This window comes from Xenopus laevis, chromosome 5L (genome assembly GCF_017654675.1).
Source record: "Xenopus laevis strain J_2021 chromosome 5L, Xenopus_laevis_v10.1, whole genome shotgun sequence".
Lineage (NCBI taxonomy): Eukaryota > Metazoa > Chordata > Amphibia > Anura > Pipidae > Xenopus > Xenopus laevis.
In genome coordinates, this window is record NC_054379.1 from 6,857,269 (window position 1) to 6,874,203 (window position 16,935).

At 39.1% G+C, this 16,935-nt stretch overlaps 1 protein-coding gene across 7 annotated transcripts in view; it reads right to left on the reverse strand.

The window, feature by feature from the left end:
• Positions 1 to 4,702: 4,702 nt before the first annotated feature.
• The window catches only part of LOC108716426 (protein kinase C epsilon type), a 224,538-nt gene continuing 212,305 nt past the window's right edge, over positions 4,703 to 16,935 (reverse strand). For 4 of the 7 annotated variants that reach the window (XM_041562496.1, XM_041562498.1, XM_041562497.1 and 1 more), the window contains one exon: positions 4,704 to 6,916. In XM_041562496.1, coding sequence (XP_041418430.1) covers positions 6,770 to 6,916 — 147 coding nt within the window. In that variant the 3' untranslated portion in view covers positions 4,704 to 6,769. Of the gene's footprint in view, positions 6,917 to 16,935 lie in introns of all 7 variants that reach the window. The other 3 variants (XM_041562500.1, XM_041562499.1, XM_041562501.1) reach the window with 1 other exon arrangement.

The following is a 16,935-nucleotide window of genomic DNA, read 5'->3' on the forward strand; positions in this document are numbered from 1 at the left end:
TCCCTGGCTGCTGAAAATGTAGTAGCACCAGGGTTTTTCATTTTTCTTTACAATTGAGATGATGCATTTACTAAGATGTTTCTGTGCTTGTATAGGACTCCAGGTCTCCCTTCCCCCAGTACATAGATCTGCTGTTGATACATTATAAATAACTGCTTGCGTCAATTAAAAATCACCTCCATCTAACAAACAAATAAGCCAACGCGTTTCGCAACAGATTTTAAATCATCATTAAGAATATATATATATATAATAACACCTGAGTTCATAAAAAAAAATGGAAAATTGAAGTCCTACTTTAGTGTGAGCAGCCAGACATAAAACGGACAAAAAACAATCTTTATCGTGAAGGCCACAAAAATGGAATCAGAGCTCCGTTATCCCAAATCAACAGCAGCACTAGCAATAATGTATGGGGTGAGGTTCTGAATCCTTCCCTAGAGCTCAATACTCAAATGATCATGTTATTTATTGGAGTTGTTACCATCACTCTCTATATTTATATAATGCAAAATACATGGAGCACTAAAGGGACTTCATGAAGACAAATTCACCATTTATAACATCACATGAGTGCTCCATCTATTTTTGATAATTCCTAACTCATTTCATGGTTGATCAGGGCCATTATATATGGGTGACAAAGTAAACTGTAGATATTGAAGAATTCAGTTGGTAAGTATTATATATATTCTAAAAAATAGATGGAGCACTCTAGGGACTCTCTCAAGATAAAGGTTCTTGAGGAACGTTCCCTTAAGGGACTAAAACATTGAACATTGATTTAAAAAATCGATTTCATTTTTTTCACCATTTCTCACGTCTTAAGTGCTCCATCTATTTTTGGAAAATTCATGATTTATTTCATGACCATCACATATGAGTGATATGGAGTGCATTATTTATTCTAAGTAGAATGGCTAAGTTGGAAGTGATTTCTAAACTACATAAATCAAACATAGATGGCGCACTTTAGGGGCTTCCTTAAGACAAAGACAATAGATTGTCCCTTCTAAGGGATTGAAATGTCACCTAAATCAACCTTTAAAAAAATTCTTACTATGCTTAAGGTTGGGTGAGTGCTCTATCTAGAGCCCAGAGTGACATGGAGTGCACTGTATATATATCAGAAGTAAAACATTAAATTAGGAAGTACTTCAAGAAAAGATGGAGCACTCTTGAGATTCTTCAAGACAATCACAAGAGTTTGTATTGAGGAAGGTTCCCCTTAAAGGGATACTGTCATGGGAAAAAAAATGTTTTTCAAAATGAGTCGGTTAATAGGGCTACTCCAGCAGAATTCTGCACTGAAATCCATTTCTCAAAAGAGCAAACAGATTTTTTTATGTTCAATTTTGAAATCTGACATGGGGCTAGACATATTGTCAATTTCCCAGCTGCCTCTGGTCATGTGACTTGTGCCTGCACTTTAGGAGAGAAATGCTTTCTGGCAGGCTGCTGTTTTTCCTTCTCAATGTAACTGAATGTGTCTCAGTGGGACATGGGTTTTTACTATTGAGTGTTGTTCTTAGATCTACCAGGCAGCTGTTATCTTGTGTTAGGGAGCTGCTATCTGGTTACCTTCCCATTGTTCTGTTGTTTGGCTGCTGGGGGGGGGGAAGGGAGGGGGGTGACATCACTCCAACTTGCAGTACAGCAGTAAAGAGTGATTGAAGTTTATCAGAGCACAAGTCACATGACTTGGGGCAGCTGGGAAATTGACAACATGTCTAGCCCCATGTCAGATTTCAAAATGTAATATAAAAAAATCAGTTTGCTCTTTTGAGAAATGGATTTCAGTGCATATTTCTGCTGGAGCAGCACTATTAACTGATTCATTTTGAAAAATGTTTTTTTTCCCATGACAGTATCCCTGAAACATTCTCATAAGTAAACCTTGTTTGATTTTTTTTTTTCTCACCATTTTGAAAGTGTTTAAGAACTCCATCTATTTTTTGATTATTCAGCCCAGGGTCATCATGCACGAGAAGTGCACTGTATAAATCTTGCGATACCTTCAAATAGGATGGCTAAATGGAAAGTACTTTATTAATAAATATAATCAAAAATAGATGGAGCACTCTAGGGACTTCCTCATCCTCAAGACAAAAACAACAGTCTTAAGCAAGGTTCCCTGAACTTTGGACAAATAAACCTTTTGTAAAAATGTGTTTCTTTATTTATAATTTTGGGTGAGTGCTCCATTTATTTTTGATTACTCATGATTCATTTCGGGACCATCATCTATGAGTGTCATGGAGTGCACCGTATAGCTCTCAAATCACAAATTCAAAAAGATTGGACAAGGAGAAGGTCTCACAAGTGGTTTGTGCCTTTGGCAAGTAGTTTCGTTTCAGGTCTGTTGACCTTTGTATACTGGATATCAAACAGGTTTATAGTGTGCAAATAATATGCGGTTATCCTCGTGAACAATCTTTTTTATTCTAAGGGAAATTATAAAAATGTTTTAAAGGGATACTGTCATGGGAAATTTTTTTCCCAAAATGAATCAGTTAATAGTGCTGCTCCAGCAGAATTCTGCACTGAAATCCATTTCTCAAAAGAGCAAACAGATTTTTTTTATATTCCATTTTGAAATCTGACATGGGGCTAGACATATTGTCAATTTCCCAGCTGCCCCAAGTCATGTGACTTGTGCTCTGATAAACTTCAATCACTCTTTACTGCTGTACTGCAAGTTGGAGTGATATCACCCCCTCCCTTTTCCCTCCCAGCAGCCAAACAAAAGAACAATGGGAAGGTAACCAGATAACAGCTCCCTAACACAAGATAACAGCTGCCTGGTAGATCTAAGAACAACACTCAATAGTAAAAACCCATGTCTCACTGAGACACATTCAGTTACATTGAGAAGGAAAAACAGCAGCCTGTCAGAAAGCATTTCTCTCCTAAAGTGCAGGCACAAGTCACATGACCAGGGGCAGCTGGGAAACTGGAAAAATGTCTAGCCCCATGTCAGATTTCAAAATTTAATATAAAAAAATCTGTTTGCTCTTTTGAGAAATGGATTTCAGTGCAGAATTCTGCTGGAGTAGCACTATTAACTGATTCATTTTGGAATTTTTTTTTTTAAAAAAACATGTTTTCCGATGACAGGATCACTTTAAGGATTTATCCTTCTATTTCTTAGTAATTTTATATGGCTATACCATATGGCTTGATGTGACTCAAAATTTTTCTTATGGCCACAATAGCGTTCTTACTTTTGCTTAGAGGAAAAATTTGGCATTGCCAAATATTTGGAGCACAAAATAACTTACATCTTGATTTTTTTTTAATTTTAAATATTTAGGAATCATTTTATTTTATTTCTAAAGGGAATTGCAACACCGCTAGTTTGCCTGACCTAAACTAGAAAAGACTAAAAATCGAATAAAACAGAAAACGTGGGAAACTGTATGACAGGGATTGTGGGAGGAACATAATGCAATAGAAAATGGAGTAGATATGGTTAAGCAACCTACACCCCTTTAAAAAATGTTGAACTACCACACGCAGAGCCCCCTCACTCTCAAGTTTTTAGTTGTTGGAGGGGTGCTGGGGGTTTACAGTTCAATAACATATGGAGAGCATCAGGTAACCAGTCCCTGGGTTTAGGGCATAGGGATAGGTAGTTGCAAATGCAAAACAAAAAAAAATCCTCATAGTGCCAACAATTTTGAGCCCGACCAGTCCATTACCTCCGGCGCCTTCCTGTTCTTTCCTCTCGTTCCAATAGAAGTTTACACCTTTTAGAAAAGAAATCACACAGAAACTTGAACCAATACACATACCGAGTATTGCACATTGACCTTAATATAATGTGTTTTTGTCATTTTTTTTTCTCCATGAACTAACGTTTTTATAACATGCAGCAGTTTGAAACCTCTATAATGATTTAGACTCCACAGGCCTTGCAGCAAACACTATTTACAAAAATCTCACCCGTACAAAAAGTGAAACCAAAAAAACTAAGTAATAATTCTTCTTTTCGTGCCACTTTTGTCACTTGCAAGTATTTTTTTTTTTTTCCAAGAAGCAGGGGATCCGGCCGCGTGAGTTCCTTCACGTGGATCTCATTGACTGCTCACTATTCAGTCCAGTAGAGTATGAAATATAATACATGTACACACAGCAGGCTCCTCCTGCACATGCACGTAACACTGTTTGCACATCTATAGCAGGTCCCCCAACCTCAGCGGGGGGGGGGGGGCGCCTGATGCTCAGGTCACCGTGTGCAAATTCATAGTCATAGTATCGTCATTGGTTTCCCATGTCAGTTTGGAATATTTGATCAAGACCACGCTAATCTAGCTAATTTAGAATGTTCATTTATTTTAATTACTTATTCTTACATTATTCTATTTCATATAAATAAGTTGTGGGGAACATCCGAGACTAGATGCAAGTATACTCAGTAGGGTTATGGCCAGTCAATAGCAGAGCACAGGAATTCTTCTGCTCTTCTATTCTCTTTGGCCATTATGAATTTTAAGGTGGCCATACAGACCGTGTCGGCAGCTTATTGGCCCGTGTATTGGGCCCCCCGAAGGGCTTCATCGATCGAGATCTGTCTGAAAGTTGGCCAGATCTCGATCGGATGGGACAAAATCCCGCCGGATCGCGGCCACATCTATTCGTTGATGTGGTCCCGCGATCCGACCGCCCATTACTATTCGTTAGGATCCGATCGTTGGGCCCTAGGGCCCATGATCGGATCAGCCCGATATTGCCCACCTCAAGGTGGGCATATCGGGGAGAGATCTGCTCGTTTGGCGACATCGCCAAACCAGCGGATCTCTCCGTGTATGGCCACCTTAAGTCCAAACCACATTTTATCCCCAACTCACAGATTACAACCAATCAAAATGGTGTCATTTGGGTAGGACAAAACATTGTGCACAACCAAGGCTGTTTTTTAGGATCAAGGCAGAGCAGGACCAACAGGGAAAACATTTTATAATACTTGTTAGATATTGATACTGATCATTTCAGGAATGTCCAGCCTACAACTCCACCAACTAATTCCACAAAAAGCCTATGAGTGAGACATAGGCTAATAAACACAGAAGTGCTATGAATGGTGTGCAACACCTTTCCACCTAGAAATACTGCTCCTACTATGCTGAAGGTCTCCAAAGTACTACACAATAATAAGACCATTGGAGACCTAAAGGGATATGTGTTCCAAAGTACAAGTTGCTGTTAGCAGACTGTATTGGCACACATGCATGTAAATATTTGCATATCTTAATAGAACTTAAGATAGAAACCTAAAAGTAACTGTGAAGCCGGTGGAAGAGAACAGCTCAACCGAGTAAGATATGGTATCCCTAACCAAATTTGCTTCTACGACAAGGACAAGTCGTTCTATTTGTTAATGCTTCAAAGAGCAGCTCATGAAGAGCAACATAATGCAACATTGATGGTGCAAATATATCCTGTCTATAGGTAGGTGTTCAACTTCTGGAAGTTATGGGAGAAACTAAGAGCTGTTCTGCTCACCCAGGATGAGTGTGTGGCCCATTTGTGATAGGGGTAAAACTATCACCGGTAGAGTACAATCTAATACTTCTAATGACGAGTAGTGTTAATTGGCCCTGAAATAACAGGCAACCATAAAGAAAGAGGCAGTCAGTGGATGGATAAAAGAACAGGTTGCTGCTAAAATATCTGCCTAAACAGAATGTCCAGGGCAGAGCTGAAAGAAGTCATGGGTGATCCTGGCAATGTAGGAAGTCTGGGACACCCATTCAAAGGTGTTGTGTATCTATTACACAATATAATAAGTTATTTCTATTTTATCTATGATTTTGTCCCACCCAAGGGACACTTTAGAACATGGTGGCCAAGGGCCAACTCCGTCTCACCTGCTTTAATCTAAATCCAGCCCTGAAAATGGCTCTCTCCAAAAGCCTCTGATGCTTCAGATAAACCTAGACCCAATGGCACCGCTTGGTTGCAATAAACCGTGGGCTGTTTGAGGACAAAGTGGTTAATGCAAAGGATACAAAATTTGCCCCAGCTCTAAAAACCCATTGTGACCAATCAGTCAACTGTTTAAATCCAAACATCTCATTGGGTACTATGGGTTACTAGACCTGGAGCATCTATATATCTTCTGCCATCACTCTAGAAAAACTGACAGATCGGAAAGGTCCTCCATATTTATCAACTTTGATTTTAGGGTGCAGACCTGTGGCAGTGGTTTAAGCAGAACCATGGAAATGATATACAGATATAATAAACGCATATCTCTCAGCAGGTCTACTTGGAATATTATTAAATATTAAGTAACACGCCCAAACTATCCTAATCCGGGCACAGTTGGACATGCCCTTAATTTAGAGAAGATCTTGGGCAAGATAATTGGTTATAAATGGGAGGCCAGAAGAACCTTTGGGTAACACCCTGTTCTCTTTTCAAGTCAGTGTTCAGATATTCATTATTTGAACCCGTTTGTCCCCAACTATACTTTTGCTGTAAATTAAAAAAAAACTTCAAATAAAATTAATAAAAATCAGGTTTTCTAGTATACTGTGGTCACGGCAGTGTGTTACAGCTAGTTTCTTAAACATAAGAAATAAACAGTTTGCATTGCTCTGTAAGAGAAATTAGGAGTGCCTTTGAGAAATAACAAAAAAAAAAACAGGTAATAAATAATAAACTCTTTACATAGTGGAGGCTCATAGTAGAACAAGACCGTTGAATCCATTAAATCTCACTCCCATGGTGACTCCTTAAAACTCCTGCTCGTGGGAGCAGCTCCTTAGGGCAGCGGATCCTCCCCAACGTAAGAGAAGCCTTTGAATTCCTCCTGATTGATCTGCTTTACTATGGCTTCATCCACCAGTGTTAGCACAGGTTCTTCTCGTGTGAAATCCTGGTCAAAGTTGTTTACGTCACGTTTGGTTTTCTGGGAAAATAAAAGTAAAAAAAAACAAAACAAAGAAAAATTAACAATAATGAAGAAATGTCCTAAAATGCCACTTTTTTTCTTTTGAAAATAAAATCAAACTTTTCCTTTAAAGCTAAACACAACTTCTACAAACTGCCCGTAGTTTACACAATTAGGAGGTTGCAAAATATGGTGTAGTATTTCTGGTTATTCTTGTAACACCCTTGTGCTGAAGATGAAAAAAAATATATATATTTTTTTTTTAATTTTTTTTTTTCATCTTCAGCACAAGGGTGTTACAAGAATAACCAGAAATACTACACCATATTTTGTTTCTGTTTTTGCTTTCTCCGTTTGCTTTAGGCGCTGTTCCACCAGAAAATATTGATATCTTTGAGTAGCAATATTTTTTCTTCTTTTTTCGAGCAGTTGAGAGACTGTAGAAATACAGGAGAGAGACATTTCGAAAGGCTAACTATTTCTGCACTTGTTGTACTCTGTTACACATTGCTATATTATATACAATTAGGAGGTTATTTATCAAAATCTGAATTTATCTGATTATTTTCTGAAATATACTCCGACCAAATCCGCATGGGTTATTTCCCCTTATTTATCAATACATTTTGTAGAAAAATTCCAGTAAGCGAAAAAACTTCTGCATTTTCTGCCCAAATTGTTTTTCAGATTTTTGCCAGAAAACCACCAAATCTTTGGATTTTTACATGAAAACCAGCGCAGATCAGGATATCTTCGGGACTTCTGCCATTGACTTATATACAACCTCACTAGGTCTTAGATGCTGAATTTTTCGGATCCTGCCTTTTTCCATCCTCGGGGTATAATAAATCACGTAAACATTTTTTCTTTGGATTTTTGGCATTTGGTCTTTAATAAATAACCTCCTTAAAGACAAGAACCTAAAGAGTGACCCATAAAAGATGATCCCCCTTATTTCACAACGCAGCCAAAGTGATTCACTATTAATTTAGTTATTCAAGGTTGGATCTAAAAACCCAACAAAGGCTCATATTTGGATGTTTAGCTAGTGCTTCGAACAACCTGATGATGGTCATTGATGTAGTCTATGGAGTCAGGTGTCTTAGCTTGGCCTACATAATGAAGTTAACTCTAGTAAGCAAACATAGTGTTGCCGGAAGTGGCCTGAAAAAGTGTTCAGACTGGGAGATCAAGGTCAGAAGACATGGCTGATGTCCCAACTATTCTCCATGCTAAAGGGTACATTATTGAAGTGAAATCTATAGCCGTTTCCATACTCAGTCTACACTATTGCCCATCAATGTCAGTTTATTATTCCATCAGCAAGAGGCAAAGGTTGCTGGTGGAAACTGAGAAGAAGACACAAACAACTGCCTCATCCTGTTGCCTTCAAGTGGTGGCCTTCTATGCTTTTTCAGCATTTTTCCCAACTTGAATGGGGTCTCAAACAATATAAGGCAGCTGATGCCTCCATCTCAGGAAGAAGTTGCATAAATTCGGGACATCCAAGCTGCCCTCCAATGATTAAGCACAAGAGAGTTAGTAAAGGAAAAGCAGTGGCTTCAAAATATTTCTAGTCTAAATTCTCAGTTCTTAAATGGAATAGTTATAGCTGCATATTAAACGGACGCATTAAGGCATGCAGGGGGGTCTTAATTTACAAATGTTGGAGGATATTAAATGTGACAACTCAATCTAGTCATCTCCAATACATTGACATAACGTACAGGTGTTTTTGCATAGGACAGACAATTTAATTAAAAAAAACAACTCAAACAATCCACTGTTTAATAACTGAAGAGTGATGTTATGTAACAGATAGAGCAGGAGAATCAATCCTCATATGTAAACACATCTTAGTGATTATATTTGCTTTTGCACCACTCGGAGTGTTTGCTTGTACAAATATGTACATAAATATAGAATCTATCAACTGAGCTCTTCTATTCATAAGCATTTCCCCATTCCTTTCCTCTTCTTCCAATTTGCTTTTCTTTTCATCTGTTGCCCTTATTTCTTTTCTCCAGTCTGCCATCTACTGCATTTTCTTCTTCTCACTGTCCCATTCCCTTCTCTTGCCCATCTTTTTTGTCTATCTCCTATTTGCCTTTCTCTCCAACTTAACCCAGTTTCTCTTCTTCTTTCTATCTGCCTTCCCTCTTACCCAAATTCTTTTCTCCGTGGCTAACTTGCTGTCCTCCTCCAATGTTCTTCTCATCTGCTTCTCTTTTAATTTCATCCTCTTCCTCTTCTGTCATATGCCAGACTTCTCCATCAAACTTCTCTTAATCTGCCTTTCTTTGCATATTACTTCTCTCTCTTTCTCTAGCCATCCCCCTTCTCAAACACCCCCTCTTTCTCTTCTCATTACATTTTTATACCATATATTTTTCTTTTCAGCCCCAATTTTTCTTGCTATAAACCTTTTTCTCTTCATCTTCTCAGCATGTGTCCTTCACTTTTCCTTCCATTTGCTTTAATCTCTTCCCCTTATTATTCTTTCAACCTACATCTCTCTCTTTCTCACTCATTTTTGTTTCTTAGTCTATAGAATTCTTCCACCACCCCCTGTCCTGTCAAGCACTGGGGTCCCATGGGGGGGGGGTGCACTGCTACAAATTTGTCCTGTGGGCAGCGTAGAGACGCAGCATAGAGAGCCAATTTTGAGTTGTTTTGGGAATATGTAATAGCTGACCCCTTCCTTCTACAGACATTCTCAAAAATATCCCATCCAATGTCCTACTTGATGGCTTCCATATCTCCAAGCTGCGTTCAATGGACTGTACTAGTTTTAATAAACAATATGTGCTATTACAGCTGATAAAATTGATTTAATTAATTTCTAGAAGAAACTTTGTACAAAAGTTTTCAAATTTCATACAGAATGACTTATCGCTAACACCATTTTTGCTATTTTGGCTCTTTACTGAAAAAAAGGACCCATTGGTGAGAACTATTCAAAAGTGATACAGCAACGAATAATCTTCAACCCTCTTTTCAAAAAACATGAAGACTGTATCTCCAAAAAAATGTCAGACCCATTATATTAAAAAAAAAAAAAAACTTGGGGAGAGGGGCATTTTTTGGACAATTCTGATGGACAGAAAAGCCATTACCCATCCTTCCAGTCAAATAAAAGAATCCAAACAATGTTTGTATCATAGGTAACAGCTCACAATAGTCTGACAGATTTACATGTCTGAAATTTTCTGCAATTGTTGCCAAAAACAACACAAAAATAACACTGACACACTAATAACAGTTTTTTTTCAATAGCTAAACACAAAAAAACCCACAGTCAGTGTTATGTATACTGAACAAAAGTATCTGATGTGTTTTGAAAAGGAAAAAAGGGCTGGACTTTTACTGAGTAGGGGAAGTACCTTTCGATATTTGGGATTGGTCACTATTACTAAGTTTGGCCCAAGCTATTACACTAATACCACACTTAAGAGAGAATTGGCTGTTAGAAAAGAACTTATGGTTAAAGGAAGTGGCCTTTGAGTAATTGTCCTTTTGTTGTACTTGAAACCACTTAAACAGTCTCAGGTTTGTAAAACCTCTAAGCTCATAGTTTGAATCAAGCAAATCTCAGTAGTTATAGAATGACTCTCAAAAAAACCCTTATACCAGGGTCGGGCAAACTGAGGCCTCCCACCACCTCCAACGCCCCTCGGCTGATTTCAGATCCAATAATTAGAGTAAAGAAAACTAAGATCCCTTGCTGAAACTGTGTTATTGCATTCACTGTAATATGTACTATAACTCTGTACATTTTTTTCTGAATCACTCAATTTTTTCGGGCTTTTTCCCAAGAAGCCCAAATGTTTCAGATTTTTGCCCGAAGGCTCCCGAAAAGGTTGGATTTTCGGGCTAATTCCAGTGCAGACCACAGAAACTTTAAAATAGGATAAAGATCTCTGCCATTGACTAATACACAACCTCGACAGGACTGAGATGCTGGATTTTTGGATTCAGGCTTTTTCCTGCAATGGGCTTTAATTAATCTTGAAATATTTGAGTTTTCAAAAAAACAAAAACAAATCCTAAATATGTGAGTTTTGCCCCAAAAAGCAAGATCAGAGTTTTTTAAGTAACCCCCTACGTCTACTAGAAAATCATATAAACATGAAATAAACCCAATAGGCTGGTTTTGCTTCCAATAAGGATTAATTATATCTTAGTTGGGATCAAGTACAGGTATGGGACCTGTTATTAAATAAATGCTCAGGACCTGAGGTTTTCCAGATAACGGATCTTTTCATAATTTAGATCTCCATATCTCAAGTCTACTAGAAAATCAAACAAACATTAAATAAACCCAATAGGCTGGTTTTGCTTCCAATAAGGATTAATTATATCTTAGTTGGGATCAAGTACAAGCTACTGTTTTATTATTACACAGAAAAAAAGGAAATCATTTTTAAAAAAAATGGATTATTTGGATAAAAAGATGGGAGACAGCATTTTCGTAATTTGGAGGTTTCTGAATATCGGGTTTCCGGATACCTGTAGATCATGCCAATTGATTGAATCTCAATCCAAATAAGCGGCCAAAATATGTGTAATAATGTCAGTTTGTACAAATAACTTTTACAGAAATAAGGGAAAACCCTGCAAAAGGAATATAATCTAGGGATGCACCGAATCCAGGATTCGGTTCGGGATTCGGCCTTTTTCAGCAGGATTCGGCCGAATCCTTGTGCCCAGTCGAACCGAATTTGCATATGCAAATTAGGGGCGGGGAGGGAAACCGCGTGACTTTTGGTCAGAAAACAAGGAAGTAAAAAATGCTCTCTCCTTCCCATCCCTAATTTGCATATGCAAATTAGGGTTCGGGTTCGGTTCGGTATTCGGCTGAGTCTTTCACCAAGGATTCGGGGGTTCGGCCGAATACAAAATAGTGGATTCGGTGCATCCCTAATATAATCAGATATTCTTCTGTAAATGTAAATATCAACTGGAGAATTACTGTGCCATTCCATGATCAAAGATGTCTCCGCGACAGAAGGATTCTCAAATCTAAGCCGGGGTTTAAGTGTTCTGAAGTGCTGAACATTTACATGACTTAATTAGAATTAAATGTGCTGTTCTTTGAGGAGCAAAATCCCTTTTGCAACTGCCACTTCTTTTCTGCAGGGCCTGACCCCAGTAATAAACATGCTCTAAAGCTGGGGAAATGCAAAGTACAAAAGAAGATTGTCTCACAGCCAGTTGCAAAAGCCGCGACTGCGTGTGATGGACGAGAAAACTGCCCTGACCATAAACTGATAAAGTGGAAGCTCTTGAAAAGTGACATTTCCTAGAAATGCACCGTCACTGGCAGAACAAAACCCAGGTCATTTGTCAGATGATGCAAAGCTTTCTAATCCTCTTTGCAATTAATTCCTTAAACCCTCGTAATACACGTATAATCACGGTACCTCTGAGTAAACCTGCGAGGTGGAACATCATTTACAGCTTAGGCAAAGTTCTGTTACAATAACAGATACAATAACAATAACATATGAACGATCCAACTCCCATAGTTGTCACACCTTGTATTTATCAGATATGGAGCAGAAGTCAGGTTGCACAGTTGGGCTTTTTTTGGGGTTGTTGTAGCGCTGAAAACATTGCAATATGACCAGGATGTTGGGTTGTGGGGATGATATCAATGAAATGCTGAGATGGACTTGGTATCAGTATCTGAGGAAGGTTGTGGCACAACACATGACATGGCCAATGGCCTCTTGACATCAGTGTTGGACTGGGGAGCTCAGGGCCCTGCTGCCTTAGGGGCCCCAACACCATCCCTGGGCCCTCCAGCCAAAGAACTCTCTGCCCCCCGAAGCCACTATCCCACTCTGGACCCCCTCATAGGTGATTAGTGTCACTGGTTATAGACGTAGGGTTCAATGTCCTGTTGGGTTTCTTTCCCGGACACCCTCTCCACTATTTCTCTAACACAAAGTCAAGAACTCTTCATTAAAAACTGTATTATTTAATGGTACGAGACAGGGCTGCCCTCTTTCTCCCCTGCTTTACGCTCTCAGCATAGAGCCTTTAGCTGCTAAAATTAGAGCACACCCAGATATTTCAGGTATAACCGTTGGCAGGGAGGAATATAAAATTTCACTTTTCGCAGACGACATTTTGTTGACTCTTAAGCTGGCCATAGATGTACAGATTTTCAACAGATCCAATCCACATCGTGAGACCAAGATCTTCTGAGAACCATCGTACGAACGTTCGAACTGTCCATCAACTAAAACGACCAATTTACCAGGAAAACAAAGGGGAGCTGCCTGCTTGGCCCTGCAAACATCCATAGATTGTACTGGGACCGACAAAGATTTTTTAACCTGGCCGATCAATTTCCTGGCAGATGTCGGACGAAAAATCGTAAGATGTACGATCGTTTGAATCCCACTAACCGCACGATAATTTGACGAATCGGTCGGGCTGCGCTGAAATCGGTCGTTTCGCAAAGAAGAATCTTCTACGACTTCATAGTACAGTGGCTGGATATAAAATTAATTGGGCAAAGTCTGAGGCCCTCTCCTTTCACTTAGAAGGGTCTTCTAAAACAGCCCTGCAAGCCGATTTTCATTATAAATGGCAGACTTCTCACATACAATATCTGGGAATTAAACTAACTCCGCACTATCATCAACTTTACCGAACAAATTTTACCCCTGTAGTGAAACAGATCACGTCAGATATGTCAGATTGGAAACAATATAACATCTCATGGTTGGGCCGTATAACTGCGGTTAAGATGTCTGTTCTTCCCAAACTGCTGTATCTCTTTGAAACTATTCCAGTTCAAATCCCCTCTTCCACTCTAGGCCAGATTCAAAAAACGATATTTAGTTATATCTGGGGATCCACTAAGGCTAGATTACCTCGCTCCGTGCTGTTAGCGGGAAGAAACCAGGGGGGCCTAGCAGTGCCGAACATTCGGAAATATTATGAGGCATCTCATTTACGCCAAACGCTAGCTTGGCTGCAACCGAATCCTCCCACTAGGTGGGCCACGCTAGAATCTGAATGGTTGGCTCCTTTCCATATCAGTAATCTGATTTTGAGCACTAAGCCTAAACTACAAATACCGGCCATGGCGCCGAAACCAATACAATTCACTCAATTTATTTGGAGACGTTGTCTTAAACTATATCGGATTTGTAAATTCCCTTCTATTTTAACTATACTTTCCGCTAATCCGGATTTTCCCCCGGGACAACGTAAAGCTTTCCATAAAGATTGGAATTCTTATTCTCTAATTAGAGTTAAAGATTTTTTTAGCCCTGTGGGGAAAAAACTGTATACGTATGACGAACTTCAATCGAGATGTAACTGGGGCCTAGATAAAACGATGGCCTATCTGCAAGTTAAACATTACATAACGACGCTACTTGGGCAGACACCAAACCTTCAGTTGACCCCATTTGAGAGGGTGTTAGGGGGGGATTTCCCCTGTAAAGGTCTCATCTCTCAATTATACGGATTAATGAATATGCTGCCGGAGGACCCTTTTCCCAAACATTCTTATATGCGGTACTGGGAATCTGAATGGGTTAGGGAACTGTCCCTGAATCAATGGGGTAAAATTTGGGAGAATGCAGGTAAAATAGTAGTTTGCACTCAACAAAAAGAGAGTGTATACAAGACTATGATGAAGTGGTATCTTACACCTGACAGACTCTCCAGAATCTATCCACAATCCAGTCCTATGTGCTGGAGAGATTGTCAATTTAGGGGCACACTTCACCATATTATGTGGACTTGCCCGAAACTGTCTGAATTTTGGGTGGCGGTTTCCGGGTTAATATCCTCGGTCTTGAGAACTCCCATTACTATTGAGATGCCCAATTTATTGTTAGCACTTCCAGTTCCGAAATTGTCGAATGCGGTCCAAAAATGGATCAACCAAGTAGCCACTGTAGCACGGTTGGCTATTACTTCCAAATGGAAATCGCCAACGGTCCCTACGATTCAGGAGGTCATCTCCAGACTCGATATAAATAGGAAGTTCGAGGAAATGACAGCTCGAATAACCGATACCCTGCAACAACACAATGATGTCTGGGGGAACTGGGAGTACTACAAAACCACAATAGCTGATGTGACCTAGTTTCCCCGCTCTTGGTTTTTTCCACTGGGCATGGTTATTCCATTACTGGTCTCCATATTTTATTTTATTTTATTTTGTTTTGTTTCCTTTCCTTTTCTCTTCTTTTTCCTTTGATCTCTTTATGGTTCTTTCCTATCTTTTCTCTCATTACTGTTACAGTATTGTGATAATAGTCTCCGGCTGTATTGTTTTAATAACTGCTGTGACTGTTGTACGAAGACAAGCAACATAATGTATCGATTACTTTACTTGTACTGTACTGAGGAAAACAATAAAAATTTTAAGTTACAAAAAAAAACAAAAAAAAAAAAAAAACTGTATCATTTGTAGAGATATTGCAGCTTAATGTTGGCTTGTTAATGGCACAATTTAGTGTGGTTACTACATGTACAGGTATGGGACCTGTTATACAGAATGGTCAGGATCTGGGTGTTTCCAGATAAAGGATCTTTCTGTAATTTGGATCTCCATACCTTAAATCTACTAAAAAAAATAAGTAAAACGCAAATTCAACCCAACAGGATTGTTTTGCTTCTAATAAGGATTAAAGAAGTTGTTAAATGAACTGTTAGTGTGATGTAAAGCAGTGATCCCCAACCAGTAGCTTGTGAGTAAAGGTGGCCATAGACACACAGATCCTATCGTATAAATCGAGGATTCGTACGATTTTCGGATCCTGTGTGGGGAGTGCCGACATCTTTCATCCGGCGGAGACTGGTCATTTGGTCGATCGGTCGGGTTTGATTTTGACCCGACCAATCCCGCCGGAGCCCATGGCACATCGTAATCGGATCGTTCAGCCATACGGTCGAACAATCAGATTACCCCCGATATAGCCATGCCTGTTAATGGCATATCGGGGAAAGATCCGCTCGTTTGGCGAAGTTGCCAAACGAGCGGATCTTTGCGTCTATGGCCACCTTAACATGTTGCTCTCCAACCCCTTGGATGTTGCTCCCAGTGGCCTCAAAGCAGGAGCTTATTTTTGAATTCCAGGCTTGGAGGCAAGTTTTGGTTGTATAAAAACCAGGTGTACTGCCAAACAGAGTCTCAATGTAGGTTGCCAATCCACATAGGGGCTACCAAATGGCCAATCACAGCCCTTATCTGGCACCCCAAGAACATTTTTCATGCTAGTGTTGTTCCAAGTGTTGGCCAATTCTAAGCATTTTTTCAAGTGGTCTTCATTATTTTTTTTTTTTATAGTTTTTGAATTATTTGCCTTCTTCTTCTGACTCTCTCCAGCATTCAAATGGGGGTCACTGACCCCATCTAAAACACAAATGCTCTGTAAGGCTACAAATCTATTGTTACTGCTACTTTTTATTCCTCATCTTTCTATTCAGGCCTCTCCTATTCATATTCCAGTCTCTTATTCAAATGAGTGCATGGTTGCTAGGGGAATTTGGGCCCTAGCAACCAGATGGCTTCAACTGCAAACTGGAGAGCTGCTGAATAAAAAGCTAAATAAGTCAAAAACCACAAATAATAAAAATTAAAAACCAATTGCAAATTGTCTCAGAATATCCCTCTCTACATCATACTAACAGTTAATTTAAAGGTGAACAAACCCTTTTATCATTATTAGAGGCAACACAATCTTATTGAGCTTAATTAATGTTTAAATGATTTCTCAGTAAACTTAAGGCAAATTATAGAAAGATCCTTATGCAAAAAGCCCCAGGTCTCAAGCATCCTGGATAAGAGGTATATAAATATATATATGTGTGTCCAGTATATTATAACACACACATATATATATATAGTATATTATATGTACCAGAAGCAGAAGGAAATAGTTGGGTGCAGAAATGTACAAAGCAAATTCATGGAACACCATAAGAAAACAATGAAGAGAATATTTTTGGTTTCCTGGGAGAGACAAATAGTTGTGTGGGAATTGATGTGTCTTTAGGCTCAG